Below are 17,383 nucleotides of genomic sequence, written 5' to 3'. Positions count from 1 at the left end.
CACAGTTTTATTTTTCGATTATATTAGTGGAATTCTTGATACTATAGATTGGAATATTAGTCTTGGCGATGCTTATTGTTCAAAAACTGTTCAGTGGAATAGATTGAATTGCAATGATTGCAGAAGTTTCTGTGACCCTTGTGCTTGATTTTCAGTCACATGAATTCGTAAAATTTCCCTGCGTCTTCTCCAGATTCTCTTTTTTCTAAACTGAATTTCAGGCTCTTCATAATGGTCAATAATAAAGAACCAAAAAAAAATACTTAGCCACAGTTAAATATTCAAATTATCAATTAGTTATGTAAATATTATTTAATAAGCAATTATTTCGTCAAGTAATTAACTTTATTCATTTTTTCTTGACTGCTTTTAAATTGCTTTTATCTAATATGTGTATTTTAAAATGAGCATTTATGAGCATAAATTGTACACATTATGATGTTTACATAGTAAACACTAACAACCATCAAAAGTTTGGGCATATATATTTAATTGAGCAACTGCTTGAAACATTTTGTTTTATGGTTTACCTGAGGAATAAATAAAGCCTAATTAAGAAAGTAACTGGAAATCATATAAGTAAATCTTAAACTATTTTTAGAATCCCAAGGTACTTTTTATTCCCAGAGCTTTCTTGAGATAAACAACTTGGAAAGATTTCTTCTTTTTAGTGTACTTTATGCAACTAGTTTCACTCATTTATTTACAATTAACGATAAAAGACTACATGTACCAGGTTTTTCTTAAAGTAGCACTTCCAGACTTAAAGGTACCTGTTATAAAAGTGTGACGAGTTCATAAATTTGACCACAAAAATGTGAAGAAACAGCTTGTCTGCTATTTTCAGCTCTAGATATTGAGCCGTTTGAAAATAATAGCTAGATTTTCTTATCAGGGTTATGATTATCTTAGTGTTATGTTTCGAATTTAAAGAATTCCGGTGTTCAATTGTCTGAGTGACTTTGTAATGATGTTAATCACTTATCGTTATAAATTAAAACCTGTTTCATTTCAATTCACAAATATGTAAATATTGCTATCCAGGTAGAGGGTTGGATGGCCGAATGATTAGCACGTGTGCATTGCATCATAACGTCTGTCATTGAGTCAACTGGCGTGATTTCAATTCGCCAGTTGTACGTGACAAGGAGTGTCCAACCTTGTGGGTTTTCTTCTGGTCCTCTGGTTTCCTCCCACTGCTAAAGACCCCTATGCGCAAGTGTATTATTGAAATAAAATTGAACCCTATGTTAGTCCCAAAATGTTAGTCTATCTCTCTCTCTCCAGGCACTTAAGAATATAGCCTCTCTGAAATACCATATTCCTTGCAATTTTCATATGGAGAGTAAGCTGAAGTCACTGTTAAGTCTTTTTACTAATTTTAATTTTGACTGTTTTATTTAATGCAAAACACGATGAAATTTACCATACTGATCAGCAGTTGATTAGCAGTGAATATGTCATCTTATACAGAGTTATAAGAAGGCTTTTGCAATGCCATTGTGAAACAGATTGTATATTTACCAATAGTCTATATCATGCAAAATATGATGGTAGTCCTTAAATTCTTTATCATCCAGATGGTAGCCACCACAATTTGGACGCATGCCTGTGACTGCTTACAGTCATTTTTATCCAGACAATGATTGTGACCAGTACTTTTTGCACGCACTGCTGTCAATGCTTACAGTCCCTATCATCCAGATCATGATACCGGTAGTAGCCACAACCATTTGTACGCATGCCTGTCAGTACTGGACATTTTAAATTTTTATCCATGGGAAAGAGGTTGTGTTCTTTTGACATTTGTTTTAATGGAGTTTTTAAAGTCAGTTCTTTTGACATTTTGGTTTTATATGCAACAGAAATAAAACTTTTCAAAACAAAAATTTAAGGCAGGAAGTCTGTTGTTAATTTATTTATAATTCTATACCTGATTTAAGAGTCTGTTTATTTCCTTTTAATTGACAATGGCTTAATATCAAGTTTGTGTACATGTTGAAATAGTAGCGTCGGTTACACAAGCAACGCTTTACGCAATTCACCGAATGTCATATGAAATTTTAGCTTATTCTTAAAATTATTCAACAGATTAATGTGCAGTTTGTATATGTTCAGATGGTTGTGTCTGCCATGTGGGCAAATTTTATTTATCATTTTAAATCAAGAGCCGCACCAAACTGACAGTCTGCACATATGAAATTTTATTTCGAAAATAAATTCACCAGTCCATTGAAAGTTAACGAAGTGAAAAAAGATTGAAAGGATTGGCAGACGTGGAAAGAAACAGCTGTATATCCTGAATAAATAAATTGCCGTCTGGCACTGTATGTATCACACCCAAACATGATGGTAAACATTCTCAACCAAATCTCACGCTTAATAGTACATTTACATTGATAAAAATCCTACTGAGTTGATTATGCTTATAAAATAAGAATCAAACATCGCGGTAAGCATTCTCAACCAAATCTCATGCTTAGTAGTACATTTACATTGATAACAAATCCTACTGAGTTGATTATACTTATAAAATAAGAATCAAACATCGCGGTAAACATTCTCAACTAAATCTCATGCTTAACAGTACATTTACATTGATAACAAATCCTACTGGGTTGATTATGCTTATAAAATATGAATCAAACATCGCGGTAAACATTCTCAACTAAATCTCATGCTTAACAGTACATTTACATTGATAACAAATCCTACTGGGTTGATTATGCTTATAAAATAAGAATCAAACATAGCGGTAAACATTCTCAACTAAATCTCATGCTTAACAGTACATTTACATTGATAACAAATCCTACTGGGTTGATTATGCTTATAAAATATGAATCAAACATTTACTTAGAATTATATGGAATAATGTTTAAATCTTTCATAATTGGATTAATTTTGACACAAATGCAATGAAAATGTAGAAAATGTGTGAAGTGGGGCAAAAATAAAGCAAGAGCAGCAATTAAAGCCACATTGCCTTTGATTTGCCTTGGAAATCATTTTTAAGAAACAGATAATTGATTTCCTTTGTATTTTGCTAGAATCTAGCGAGGTCTTCAAATTAATTTCAAATGTTATAATGTTTGTGAGGTGTATTGAGACATCATTTTTAATAAAAAGGGCAAGAGGACTGCACCACAGAAAACAAAAGCCTATGAGACAAACCTGCGAACAAAACACACAGTACACACAGATATCGCAAGCAATAAACGACAAACGTGTAACTCAAAATAATTTACTACTGTAAGTGTCCACAGCACTGTAGAGTCCATAACCTATAATGATACATGCTTCACTCAAAAGGAAACAGACAATTCTTTTCCTTTTTATTTTAAAGGGACAATAACACTCTTGCTGGCTTGATAGCTCCAGAAAATAGAAAAATAGCCTTATTCTAAGTACTAGATGTGTTAGTGTCTTACCTGTTGTGTAAATTATCCATTAAATCCTATTTTACTTGTTCAGAGGGTTAGAAAATATTTTTAAATCCAAGTCATATTTGAATAGGTTTACGTTAGGCTTTTCAAATCATTTAGTTGAATTTTTCCAGTTTTTTAAATTAGGTGTGTTAAGATGAAATTTATATCATCAATTAATATGAATATTGTAAAATAGTGCAATTTTATGACCAGAATAAAGATTGGGACATATTATTCAGTTACAACAAGACTGGTATTGAGCCTTTAAAACCTTGCTATATGTCGCTTACATGTTTGTTATTACTTACAATGTATATACATCAACTTAATATCCAAATAAACACACAATACACCATTGTCTTCTAAACAAAATTTTACCATTTCATTTCCAAACACTATAGATCTATTGTGCAACAATTGAAAACACATTTTTTAACCAACATTAAAAAACTTCAAATACTTTATTTCATAATTTAATTTAAAAGGCACTTGATATTTTTTGCTGACATAATGTTTTTCTTGGAGAAATTTAACTGTAAACATGTAAATAAAAGTGTGCAGGACATGTTTGTTAATGATAGACACATGTTTACCTTTAATCTAAAACTCATTTCTCTTGTATACTTTGTAGCAGCACGCCAACAACAAATTATAGAAGGTGCTGGATTTACATTTAGGAATATCATCAGGCAATAAGAGCTACAGTATTTAATTTTTTGCAACGAAATCATTACCATTATGACATTGATTAGTTAAATAATCTACATAGTTATCAATTAACAATCTGCATTGTTCATTAGTTAAAGAAACATTATGTAAGATTTAGATAAAGAGCCAACCATTCTTGCTATAATAGTTTGAAAATAGATAATGTAAAATTAATAATTTGAAAATTTCATTCAAATTACTCTATTGCGAGCGAAAATATTAGCCTTTGAAGGTTTGAAAAGACGTGTGCAATAATTTCAACCACCGTACTGGTTGTTCGAAGCTAAGTCTTGCTCCTCCATTTTTAGCTTAAATCAAAATATGGCTGAACGGTTCTACTCTATTTAATATCGGAGAAATCCGATGCCATCGAGAGTTGATTATGGTCTGGATAAAGGTAATTAATGTGTAATTAATATAGAAAACATTTCAGGCCTAAAGAAAGACCTGCAATTGGAAGATTTAGCTCTTGCATAATGTATGTTTTATAAGGCACTTAGTTAATCAGTTCATCTACAACATTAATTGGGAAATGCATGGTTAATCAGTTAACAACTTGTGCCTGTTTCTAACCAACTTGGTTGTTGAGTTATAACATGGTTAACTACAGTTAATGACCATGTCAGTTTCTGGCCTACACCGTGAATGAGGTAGACACCTACATGGTTAACCAGGTCCGTTTCTGACCTAAATAGTGGATGAGGTAGTAACCTACATCATTAATCAGTAAACCGGATTATTTTCTAAGCTCGTACATAGTGGGTGAGGTAGAAACCTACATGGTTAATCAGTTAACCTGATGAGTTTCTAACCTACAAAGTGGATGAAGTAGAAACCTACATGGTTAATCAGTTAACCTGGTCAGTTTCTGACCTATATAGTGGATGAGGTAGAAACCTACATCGTTAATCAGTTAACCGGGTTATTTTCTAAACTCGTACATAGTGGGCTAGGTAGAAACCTACATGGTTAATCAGTTAACCTGATGAGTTTCTAACCTACACCGTAAATGAGTTAGACACTGACATGATTGATAACCCTTTCTTTGATCAATTAAATAATTTCTCCAAAAATAATAAATTTTAATGAAAATATTTAAAATCCATTATACAATGTCTTCCAAAATATTAAATATAAACAAAAATCTAGAATGAAATAAACAAATGTATGTATGTTTCCTTTGATGTTTTGTTGCCATTTTTCTCCCTAGAATTATATCATTAGGTTTCAGTAAATCATACTGTACTCCTTAATAAAATAATTGAGAGATTTTTAACTTTTAAATTCTTAAAAAGTTATAACAAAGGAAAACTTAGAGTTTTATTAATAACAAAACTGAACAAAATATTAATTTAGCTATAAAAATTAAAAAGACTAAAAAATGTAAAAATATCTTTCATGCTATAAATTCTCTGCCCATTGAAAGCATTGACATTATGAATATACAAATATAATGCCAATTTCAATTACATAGCACTAAATAAACAAAATATGTTTTTATTAATAATATAAGTAAAAAAGAAATACTATATTGCACTTGCTTACATTAGACTAGAGATAAACATAATCTTGTATGAACATGTATAAAATGGTTTTTGTACAATAAACCAGAGCTCTAATCTGGGCTTACAAGCCTGGAAATAAGGCACAAAGCTCAGACATTGCTGAGCACAAGTCTCAGACATTGCCGGGCACAAGTCTCAGACATTGCCAGGCACAAGTCTCGGACATTGCCCAGTGCAAGTCCCAGACATTGCCGGGCACAAGTCTCAGACATTGCTGGGCACAAGTCTCAGACATTGCCAGGCAGAAGCATCAGACATTGCCAGGCATATGTCAAAAGCACAAATTCAGGATTGATCATGTACAACCCCTCTGGTGTCTGTCATTAAATATACATGATTGGCACATGGTTTAAAATGTCAGATATTAGTTTAACAGATGCTGCCATTTTCTCAGGTACATGTACAACTAAAATCCTCATTTCCGGGCCTTGGGCTTTATTTTTGCCAGTCAGTGTCAGGGTGTCAGAATTACCTGTCAGACAATTTGCATGCCAGAAAACTGATATATAAGTCACTAATATCAAATTTTCCATCGCTTAATCCATACTAAAATGCACTCCTATTTGATATTGAACATTTAATTAAGAAAAACGAAATAAAAATAGCAACGGCAATTCCTCTTCTGGATTGGACTCTGTCGTATTAAAAAGAGACCTATCATATTGGTTCAGCAGAACTTGCTGGAGACGGTTTGTTTAAAAGAGTTATAGATGAAATAACGCCCCCTCAAAAAAACCTTGGAATTTTATTCATGGGTTTTTGAACAATAGATAATTATTAGTTAAGTTAGTCAAATCCAGAAACTAAAATCTATTGGTATGAAGGCCATAAATATCCTATAAGATTTACCTTATTTAAAATGAGAGCTTAGAGTTCAAAAAAGATTATGGTTATTGAACCAAAGATAACAATTGAGGTATTGAAATCCGGCAAACAAAAAGCTCTTCTTAAGAAGCCCCTAAAACCACCATAAAAGTCAAATTTATGCTAAATTCTAATGCTGCCTGACTTCTCATTGAATTAAGTTTGATAGAAAAGTTTTCAAAATTGTACGGCACAAGTTATCAACCATTTTTATGGTGGTGCTCACAGGATTATGCTCAGTTTTAGTATTAAGCTTCATCGTAAGTAAATAAGTTTCATTGCCATGAAAAAAGTTCCTTGAAATTTAGAATATAACTGTACATATTTACACTTATTGTATTCTGGTGAATTTAAACTTTGTTTCTAGTTGTCTGCTAATTCTGACTGTTGTCTTAAAAAACGCCACAAATTGGTTTGAAACACAATTCACAAACACAATATAATCTTTTGTAGTCAACAGTCTTTTAATTTTAATCCTTATCTGTTATTTCCTTGAGAAAACATTATGTGTTTACAATTTTTCAGAATATTCCACAGAAAGGAGTATATAAAGATGTCCTTTTCTAACTTTGTTGCAATGTTTTACTGTGGGATTGAAATAGTTGGATTGCCATTGTCCAGCTGAATTATTAGTCACTATAACAACACCAATAAAAATTTTTTTTATGATATCCGATCTCTGTAAAATAGTATGTACACATATCACATATTCCATCGTTTGCCGTCTGATGAAAACACTGACAATTCACACATTTCCTCTTTCACACTTTTTGGCCAGTTAGATGTCCGTATTCAAGGGATCGTTATTCCACATTCGTACCAAAAAGGTGAGTGATGTAAAAAGCCTAAAAGTCCAATTCGTGGTTCGTCTCCCCAGTTAGACCGAATATAACCTGCAACATAAAACATGTAAAATTAATACTCAAGCTATATCATGTAGCCCACGGTGGTTCAGTGAGTAAGGTGCTGGCTCACTTAACAGGAGGTCCCAGGTTCAATCCCGGTGTAGGTTGAGAAAGTACCTCACGATTTGTCAATTGTGTTGAGCAGAGGGCCTGCTGGCAAGGAACAGTGTTTGATAGTACTGATGTTACAATTGTGTGCACATAAAAGAACTGAATAGTGTTTGATGGTACTATGTTACAATTGTGTGGGTGTAAAAGAACTGAATAGTGTTTGATGGTACTGATGTTACAATTGTGTGGGCGTAAAAGAACTGAAGAGTGTTTGATGGTACTGATGTTACAATTGTGTGGGCGTAAAAAAACTGAATAGTGTTTAATGGTACTGATGTTAAAATTGTGTGGGCGTAAAAGAACACTATGACAGTTGGAATTTGAAATAAGAGTGACTAGACGCACTTTCTTTGTGGCAGCCTCACAGGTGCTGCCACAGACAAGTGAAAACCAGTGGCTGCCAGGCAAGATATGCCCACATTTTGCAAGAGATGGATAGAGAACAAGCTAAAAAAAACAAACACGATTTTTCGTACAATCAGGGGTCATAATCAAAAAAGTTATGATCTGAAATGTGCGAATATCGAAAGGAACCAAGATCTTTGAAATGTAAAGATATATTTTAAGTTTTATCAAAATCAGACAAAAATTGTGACCTCTAGAGGGTCCACAACCTTCGTATTATATACTTGTACACAATTTGCATACTAGGAGCGACCATTTTGTCATGCAGTTTCATTTCGATTTTCACGAAATTCGTACTCAACGGTCATTAGGGTATAACGATGATACATTTAAACATTTTATAAAATTGGATAAAGATTGTGACCTTTAGAGGGTCCAAAAGCTAAAAACATGATTTTTCGTACAATCAAGGGCCATAATCCAGGAATTTACGGTCTGATCTGCGCAAATATCAAAAGGAATCAAGATCTTTGGATTATAATCATACATTTCAAGTATCATCAAAATCGGATAAAAATTGTCACTTCTAGAGTGTCCACAACCTTGGTCTTACATACTTTGACACTATTTGCGTACAAGAAGCAGTCATTTTGTCTGGTTGCTGTCAGATTTTTACGAAATTCGAACTCAACCTTCATTGATGTGTAACGGTGATATATTTAAATTTTTTTTAAAATTGAATACGATTTTTAGAACAATCAGGGACCATAATCCAGGAAGTTACGTTTGGATATGCGCGATTATCGAGGAACCAAGGTCTTTGTGATTTAAACATGAATTTAAAGTTTCATCAAAATCAGATCAAAATTGTAGCCTTGAGAGGGTCCACAACTTTGATATACCATATTTTTACACTATTTGTGTTCGAGGGGCGGCCAATTTGTCTGGCAGTTTTGGTCCGATTTTTACAAAATTCAATTTCAAATGCCATTAGGGTGTAACGGTGATATATTCAAATGTTTATTTTAAATCGAATAAAAATTGTACAATCAAGGGCCATAATTCAGGAAGTTACGAACCGATATGTATCTACTCAACTAACACGGTTTATAAAAATAGAATAAATAAAAAACTTTGGATCAAGTACCATTGCTACGATACTCAACTAACACAGTTTATAAAAATAGAATAAATAAAAAACTTTGGATCAAGTACCATTGCTGCGATAATAAACTAAGTCTAAGTTATGCATTTTATCATTAAAATAATAAATGGTGCGGTTGTTCTAATCCATTATTCATTAAATATCACAGCCTTCTGGTGGTCTCTAGAGTTGATTATGAGTTTGTCATGTGGACAAATGCCTAATTAATAATTTATATAACATTTGAAGCCAAAAAAAGACCAGCAATAGACATTTTTAGCTTTTGAATAACAAATCTTTAGTAGAAAAAAATGTACTTGACGTACCTTTATCTTGCTTAAAGGACTTATTGAGATTACTGATTGTTACAATAGCATTAGGATTACTACCAACATATTCACAGTGATCCTGTCCTAATCCACCCTCATCACCAATACTCAAAAACTTGTCCATCAAATTCTGACCTAAGAGAATTTTATAACGATTTTTGTCACACAATACTACTCCAACAAATCTACCAACTTTGTATTTGGTTCTTTTGATGAACTGTTGTCCAAAACAGTCCGTGCGTGAGCTGTCATATGAAAATTGATACTCCACCCAGTCACTCGTTAAACTTAATTTAAATTCCAATTCCAACATATCAAGTCTTTTTTTCACATCGTTATTGGCTTGGAAGCTGATCACTTGTTTCTCTAGGGACTCCTGCTTTTTCTGCACCTTGCCTTGTGAAAAGCCTAAACTTTGGATATCTTGTTTAGCTATCTTCAGATCTTGGTCGATCTTGGACATCTTTGTTTTCAGTTTCCGTTCGGTGGTACCCAAATCCACTTGCATCAGAACGTTCTGGTCTTCCAAACTCGTTAGCAGACTTTGCATTTCTGTCAGCTGACTTTTTATTGTGGTGTTTTGATGTGCTATTTGAGTATCAATGATCGCGCCGACATTTTTAACAACAGTTTCACGGAGAGTTTTCATCATGTTTGATTCAGAAGATATCTTTCTCTCAAGTTCTGCATAAGTAGCTTTACTTTCATTTCTGTAATGTTCTAGAGATCTTTGGAAAATTTCTGCAAGCCGCTCCATCTTCCGTAGTGTTTTGGCATGTTCATCCAGTGTTTCTATAGTTGATTGACTGTCTCCTGTAGACTTGGTTACTGAATTCTCTGTTAAATTTTTCTTTAATTCTTCAAACAGCGTTGGCAGAGGTTGTAGTTTGACTGTTTTACTGTAAAAATCATCCATTGTCTGCGTGATGGATGTGATAGTGAGTTCTACAGTAGTGAGTTTGTCGTTAAGATATTTCACGTCCGACAGATGCTGATCTGACAAGTTGTCAACTTCCTCATCATAGGTATCGTGAACTGACTGTTGTTTTTTGACAAGGCTTATGACGGCTTCTATTTGATTATTTAAAACATCTTTAATTTCTTTTTTTAGCATTTCTTCCAACTGTACAATCATAGTGTTTCGACCAGTCGGAATATGATTGTTCTCTATCTTCATCTTGGTATCGGGAAAATTTCCTGCTAAATTGTCGCCAATCTCTGTGTCATTTGAAACATTTTTGGTGAGTTTCAATGGTTGATCGTTTTGTAATGGTATGTGGTTATTGTTTTCGTCTGGAACAAATTCTCCGAAAGTTGACCCTGTCTCATTATCGATGGCATCCTCCAAACTATTTGAAAATGTTTTATTTAATTTTACAGTGTTTGTCACATTTTTCAATACGTCTTCAACTTTATTAAGAATATTTTTTCCAGTGTCGTTAATTGTCCTCTTCATATTTTCTAGCTCTTCCAGCAATTTTACTTCCCTCTCCGATTTAGTATTTTTTTCAGGTTTTGTAAACTTTCCCCAGTTGGTCATTGGACTGAGGGACTGGTCACTGGTCATATCTGCGTCCTCATTGGAGAATTTGTATTGTTTGTCGTTACGTCCAAAATCACTTACTGTTCTTCGTTGATTATTTTCGAGATACGAAACTCTTTTTTCTATTTCCTCTAGTTTATCAACCTTGGACAACATGGTTTCCAAACTCATAATTTTGTCATTATTCAGAAGTCTTTCTTTGTGTATTTGTGTCTCTAGTTCGAGAACTTGTTGTTTATAAATATTTATTTTTGTTTCCATGGTGTTCATGCGGCGTTTCACCGTTCCGTCCACAGAACACGAGGTTTTTATTTTATCCCGTGGGACCACTAAACTCAGAACACAACTCTGATCCATGGACTGTATACTGGAGGCCATTATGAGACACAGGTTAATTAGCGCAACAACTGACTGAAACATTAAAGATTTCAGCGCCATCTTAAAAAATCGTAAACACACGACTCCCGTCAAACACTAGGGCTTATGACCACCTTTCTTTTAACTGAACATAAAAAACAAAAGTTCATGTAACTGGTCTACCATCGTGGTACATGTATTCCCGTCTGATAAATGGTGAAACTGTCGATCAACACAGACGTGAAAACACTTAGCTCTATATTTAGCGGACGGATAGAAAAGACACTGATTTCTTATCTTGATGAAAAATAAAGGTAGATCATCACTAGAACAATTAGTCATATAATCTTGTCATTCGTGTGCCAACTATTTTCTTATCCTCGTTAGAATGTTTGTGCAAACAGACAGCTTGGATCTTCATTCATAGCACTGTGTTGTCAAATCACTCACTTTACAAGACTTTACCCACTGCAAAAACACATTACTCGCATTTGAAATTGCAAAAACTTATAATCGGTCCTAAAAGTTGTGGCAGTAACCACAAAATAATCTTGTTTGCAGAAACAGAATGATGAGTATAAACTGTCACAAAGAAAAAAAAAATATCTATGTCTGGTGCCAACTACTTTGACTATGTCAGACTTTGCTATAATATTTGTTCTTCAAATAAACAAACTGACTGATAAAATTCAGTAATTGTTACACACCAGTGCTTCTTCTGTCTGAGGATTTTTTTTCAGGATATTGTGGGCGAAGGTATGAGAAAATAAACCAACCACTGTGATGATAAGCTTAGATTTTTTTCTTTATGTCTTTAGCAGATCAACCTGAAATAGTTACGAAAAAATGTCTTGTTAATGATACATTTTTTCACTTCCATAGATGATATATTGATAATTTAGTTAATGTTACCCCTTTTCACTTCCATAAATGATATATTGTTAATCTAGTTAATATTACCCTTTATTACTTCCATAGGTAATATTTTAATTGGGGTTTGACCCCCAAAATAAGACCCAACAGAAAGTCAGAAGCAATTTTTTTTTATTAAAAGATTTCCTGACTAGGTCACCTGCAACATAGTAAGATTGTAAGCTACACGGTAATAACATGCACGTGATGGTTTCAATGTTGTTGGTTTTTTTTTTATCAAAATGCCTGCAGGAGGCAGGGTACAACTTCGTATAATGTACATAACATAGATATGAAAACAGAAATTATTAAAAAAAATGCTAAAAGATATCCCCAGACATGTCCCAAGAACATAATAATTATAATTGTGTATTAAAAAAAAACAACAAAAAAATCTAGAAAGAACATTCACAAAACATGATTCAAAAAGAATATATAAAAATTCCAGTAAATTGTGAGTCAAAACAGAAAATTAAAAAAAAAAAAAAAAAAAAATAGAAAAAACTCCCCAAAACATGACTCACACAAAACAGTATTGTGAATCATTTGAGGAACATTATTGAATGTATTCATTAGGTTAAAAAAATTGTATGTGAATCAACTTCAGAATGATCTGAAAACAATATCCAAATGTACCGATACATAAAGTCGTCATTTCTGAAAATCTAAGAATCTCAGTGCATTGGAAAAAATCCAGATTCATCTCACATTAATTATATAAATCATACTTTAATAAATTGTGAAAAATTCATTAAAATATATATTTCTTATCCCAGAAAATATGGTATTCCACTCACTCCCCAAAGCTTGATCTCTCATGGTCCAGCACAACAATTATGTTCAGATTTGCTTTTTAACTTCCAAATATAAGCGTAAAACATTCATTACAAAAAAAACAAAAAAAAAAAAAGTTCAGATATGACGTTCATTTGTTATCTGGAGAAATATCTTATAAAGTTAAGATTTCCTTTAACTTAATTAATTGATCCAACAGTCACACTTTTCAAAAGAAGAAAAAAATATAACAGTGCTGCAACATGATCTTAATTATAAAGTGGTATGTTGTTTTCTGTTATTTGAAGACCGGAATATTTTCTTGATGAAAATGATTACGTAATTTAATTAAGGTAGGAGTCAAGTTCGACACAAACGTTTTTAATTGTAAGATAGAAATATAGATCTTATCATTTGAGAATGTTTTCGCCAAAAGTAATGAAAAATAGTGTTTAGTATTACCGTATTTTACAGTGTATATGTCCAAAAATGGTTCCGATTCTCTTCTCTATTTACTAGAGGATGATGAATTGAAAATTCTGTAACATTCCTTATCTTCTGCAGTGAAGATGATATAAAACATCCACATTGCCTCCTATAAGTGTTGAATAAAATCGTTTGATGGGTCCCTTTTTTGATCTGATTGAATCCAAGCCTAGTTAGGGGAGTGGATGGCCGAATGGTTAGCACACATGCGCTGTATCATACGGTCTGTCATTGAGTCAACTGGCAGGGTTTCGATTCCCCGGTTGTACATGACAAGGAGTAGGATCGCCTGTCCAACCTCGTGGGTTTTCTCCGGGTACTCCGGTTTCCTCCCACTGCTAAAGACCCCTACGCGCAAGCGAATTATTGAAATAATATTGAACCATATGTTTGTCCCAAAATGACCTAGTTTGTGTCGAGTGGACATTAAACCCCATTGATTTTGTTTTCTTAATTAAATGATAATAATTTAATAAACTGATAAAAAAAAAGCATAGTAATGCATTATTATATCTATCCTTAGAAAATAACATTAATTGTCAGAAACATATGAGAAATATTACGCTATTTACACCTGGAGTTAAAACTCTATTTTGAAATGTTGTGAAGTACCATTAGCATATCTTGTTTTGGAATTTTGACTTCGTTCAGCCCTTAAGCTGAATGTGGAGCAAATGATATTTCGCCCGCATTTCGGTGAATATTTAAAAAGCGTGAAAAATGATTGGATTAATCTGTGAAGAAATCATAGAATTTGATGATTAGCATATCTGTTTTAGAATTTTGACTTCGTTCAGCACTTAAGCCGAATGTGGAGCAGATGATATTTTGCCCGCATTTCTGTAAAATATTTAAAAAGCGTAAAGGATGATTGGATTAATCTGTGAGGAAATCATATAATTTGATGATTAGACTGGTTTATCAAGTACATCTGTTACCTGCTATAAGTTCATTAAGTCTTTCAAAATAGTGTTATGTCTGGGGAATCAAGGTTTAATATGGATCCTCCCTTAATCTGATTCACAAGTATGTGAAACAAAATATTTTGAAAAAATGTCTGTTCCAAGGAAACTCATTTTCAGTCCATCAGACCAAAGAACTTATTTCATACTCTTGGCCATCGTTCTGTTGATCAGCTCCTAAAGGAGCTGGATGAGGGAACCTGAAAGGTTTAGACATTTTCAGACAAATTCTCCTCTAAAAATACTTGATGGATTTCAACCTACTTAGGTAGGTACATGTATGTTGCTTGAGTTATGCTTATTTAATTTGTTCAATTTTGATCAGCCTCATAAGGGCAGGGTGGCAGGTTCCTGAAAAACACTCAATATTGCACAATTTTTACTTCTTCTCCACAACCAAATTTTGTTTGTATGTTCTGTCAATGTTGTTAATATGTTAATGGTAATTCAGATGTGCAGGAAATTACCAGCATTTATTGAGGAATACTGATTGGGTCACATGTCTAAAGTTTCCACTTTGATTCTTTATCTTTTAATGATTGAAATTAGTCATTTTAAAGGATTTTTAAAAAAAAAAAATAGAATGGTATGATGATGAATTAAACCCCGGATAATATGTCTAGTTGCAAGTCTAGTACTCCCAAGAGATATGGGCCCTAAAGTATGGACGATATATTATACAATGCTCTTACTTGAGTTAAAGTAAAATTTTCTTATCCCTTAAGCGGAAGATGTTGGTTTTGTTTTGCACATGAGCTGTTCAAAATATCTTTATGAAACATTGTACTTATAAAACATTGTACTTGTGCTTTTTGATACTTGCAAATTTCCCGGTTTTTAACCATTTTTGTGTTTGAATGAAACAAATTTGATTGCTTTATTGGTATACAATATTTATCCGAGGGCCCTGGAGGTTGATAACTTAAAGTCTTCTTGTTGATTTTAATTGAATTTCATGTGTTTAATACTGTATTTTAGAGATTATATTTATCTTGCTTAGACACATCAAGACATAGGTGTTTATATCGACAAAATAGTAATCGTCAATGTTCATTTCCCAAAAATTGAAAAACTAACAGTCATGATGCGTTTCATTTTATCTTGTGATGTTTTAAATTTAATTCTTATCTCCTTTTTGAAAATTACTGCTAATAAGGAAGTTAAAATTTTGAAGCAATGAAAAAGTATAAATGATAAATTTTTACCTTGAATAGTCGATCTTGAATTTGATTTATGTCAATTCCTACTAGCGGAAACTTGATAAACACATTTAAAGAGTACGAAAATATTCACATTAAGATGTTTATCCTTGATGCCTGTAATATGGTCACATACTAATTTCTAATTAATTTACAACTCTGTTTGAAATTCAAGTAATTAATTCCTCGTTATTTGAACATGTCTTGACACCATACTTGTGTCTGCTGTTAACTGAACATATGCAGTGAGGATCATATGTAAAGTGGAACGCCACCTTCACTAAACACTTGAAGTGTGAGAGATCCCGTGTAATAGTAGCTAGTTCCTGCTTTAATATATATATATATGTATATGTATTAAACATGTAGACGCTTGATGCTATATACTTCCAACACAGGTGGTCCATTCGTCTGCTGGCTTAAAGGGGCAGACGGCTATAATAGCCATTTTGTACTCTGCAGTAAATATTGTTTTTGTGCATCTACATCAAATGTTTTTTATTTTTTTGTACTATATCCATTTTGTTTTCTGCTCTGTTAATGGGCGTATTGATACAATAATATCTTATCTTAATGCCCAAATACAATAAAAATCAGTTTTGAACATATATGTTAATTTAAAATAAAAAGTGTTAGTTTTTTCTGAAAAGTCATCTTGTAATATTACACAGTCTGTATGTACTACAAGCATCGCTAATGTATAAGAAAATTTGTTTACATATAATAAAGATAGTGTAAATAAAAAAGACTTGTTTTTCCAAATTTGAAAAACATGTGCCTTCTTGTATTTCTTTCTAAAAGATATCTTAAATTGTAATTTAATAAAATATATTTACTGCAGATCTGTTTGTCATACACAGAAATGTGTTTTACATGCATATTAATTTATCATAAGGAACTTGCAGTTCTGAAAAATAATGTATAACTTAGAGGAAAGCTGGGGGTATACATGAAGGTAGTAGAAACTCTTGGCACCGGATTGAATTTCTCTTTCTAAAAATATCAAATGTGCCATTTTATGATATTTAAAATTTCTATAAGTATTTATAAAAAAAATTCCAACACAGTAGTAGTAGGGTTATACCGCAGACTATTAGTAGTAGTAGGGTTATATCGCAGACTAGTAGTAGTAGTACCGCCCGGTGGTACTAGTAGTAGTAGTACAGGGATTAACATCAGCATCAACCTGGGAATTATATCGCCGACTAGCAGTAGTAGTAGTACAGGGATTAACATCAACCTAGGGATTATATCGCTGACTTGCTGATTTTGAAGGAAATTCTACTCCCTTTATTCTCACTTCCAGCTGAAAGCAAGATTTATCCAAAAAGTAAATGATTCACCAGTTATAAACAATATTTACATATCAATATTAGCTTGCTGTCATTCTGTAAAAGTTATTGTATGTTCTAAGGCCAGACAGGAAGCGATGTTCATCCAAACAATATTTTGTTTTACATATTAATGAGTTTATGTCAAGGTAATGATATTTACATGGAAATATCTAGTGCGTGAAGATGTTTTTCTGAAAAATGATCGTAGTAGATGATATTCACAGATTTCTCATTTTGAGAGAAATAAGTACGTAATTTCAAGTAGCAATTGGAGGCATGATAATCCTTTACATACTGAAGTACAATATCAGCCCTATTCTTCTGATCATTTTTTACTGGTAAATAAATCAGCAAGACTTTTATCATTTGGAGATCGATCTTTTACACCCAAATTATGGAATTCTTTACCTTTTAATA

General features: G+C 32.7%; 2 protein-coding genes across 3 annotated transcripts in view; one reads left to right on the top strand and one right to left on the bottom strand.

Moving 5' to 3' along the window:
* The window catches only part of LOC126824436 (lipoxygenase homology domain-containing protein 1), an 83,924-nt gene that overhangs the window by 15,043 nt on the left and 51,498 nt on the right, over window positions 1-17,383 (top strand). The gene's annotated exons all lie outside the window — the stretch shown is intronic.
* On the bottom strand, window positions 1,903-15,933 carry LOC126824439 (uncharacterized). 2 transcript variants are annotated; one of them, XM_050553666.2, is made up of 3 exons: window positions 15,639-15,933; window positions 9,397-12,126; window positions 1,903-7,458 (listed from the first exon to the last, which is right to left on the bottom strand). In XM_050553666.2, the coding sequence occupies exons 2-3, from the start codon at window positions 11,378-11,380 to the stop codon at window positions 7,358-7,360; spliced, it is 2,085 nt and encodes a 694-aa protein (XP_050409623.1). In that variant the 5' UTR covers window positions 11,381-12,126; window positions 15,639-15,933; the 3' UTR covers window positions 1,903-7,357. The 2 variants fall into 2 exon arrangements, with proteins under 2 accessions (XP_050409623.1, XP_050409624.1); XM_050553667.2 differs by lacking the exon at window positions 15,639-15,933 and adding an exon at window positions 13,009-13,061.

Source organism: Patella vulgata, chromosome 6 (genome assembly GCF_932274485.2).
Source record: "Patella vulgata chromosome 6, xgPatVulg1.2, whole genome shotgun sequence".
NCBI lineage: Eukaryota > Metazoa > Mollusca > Gastropoda > Patellidae > Patella > Patella vulgata.
Note: the sequence above shows the minus strand (reverse complement) of the source record. Positions and strands in the feature narration are given on the sequence as shown.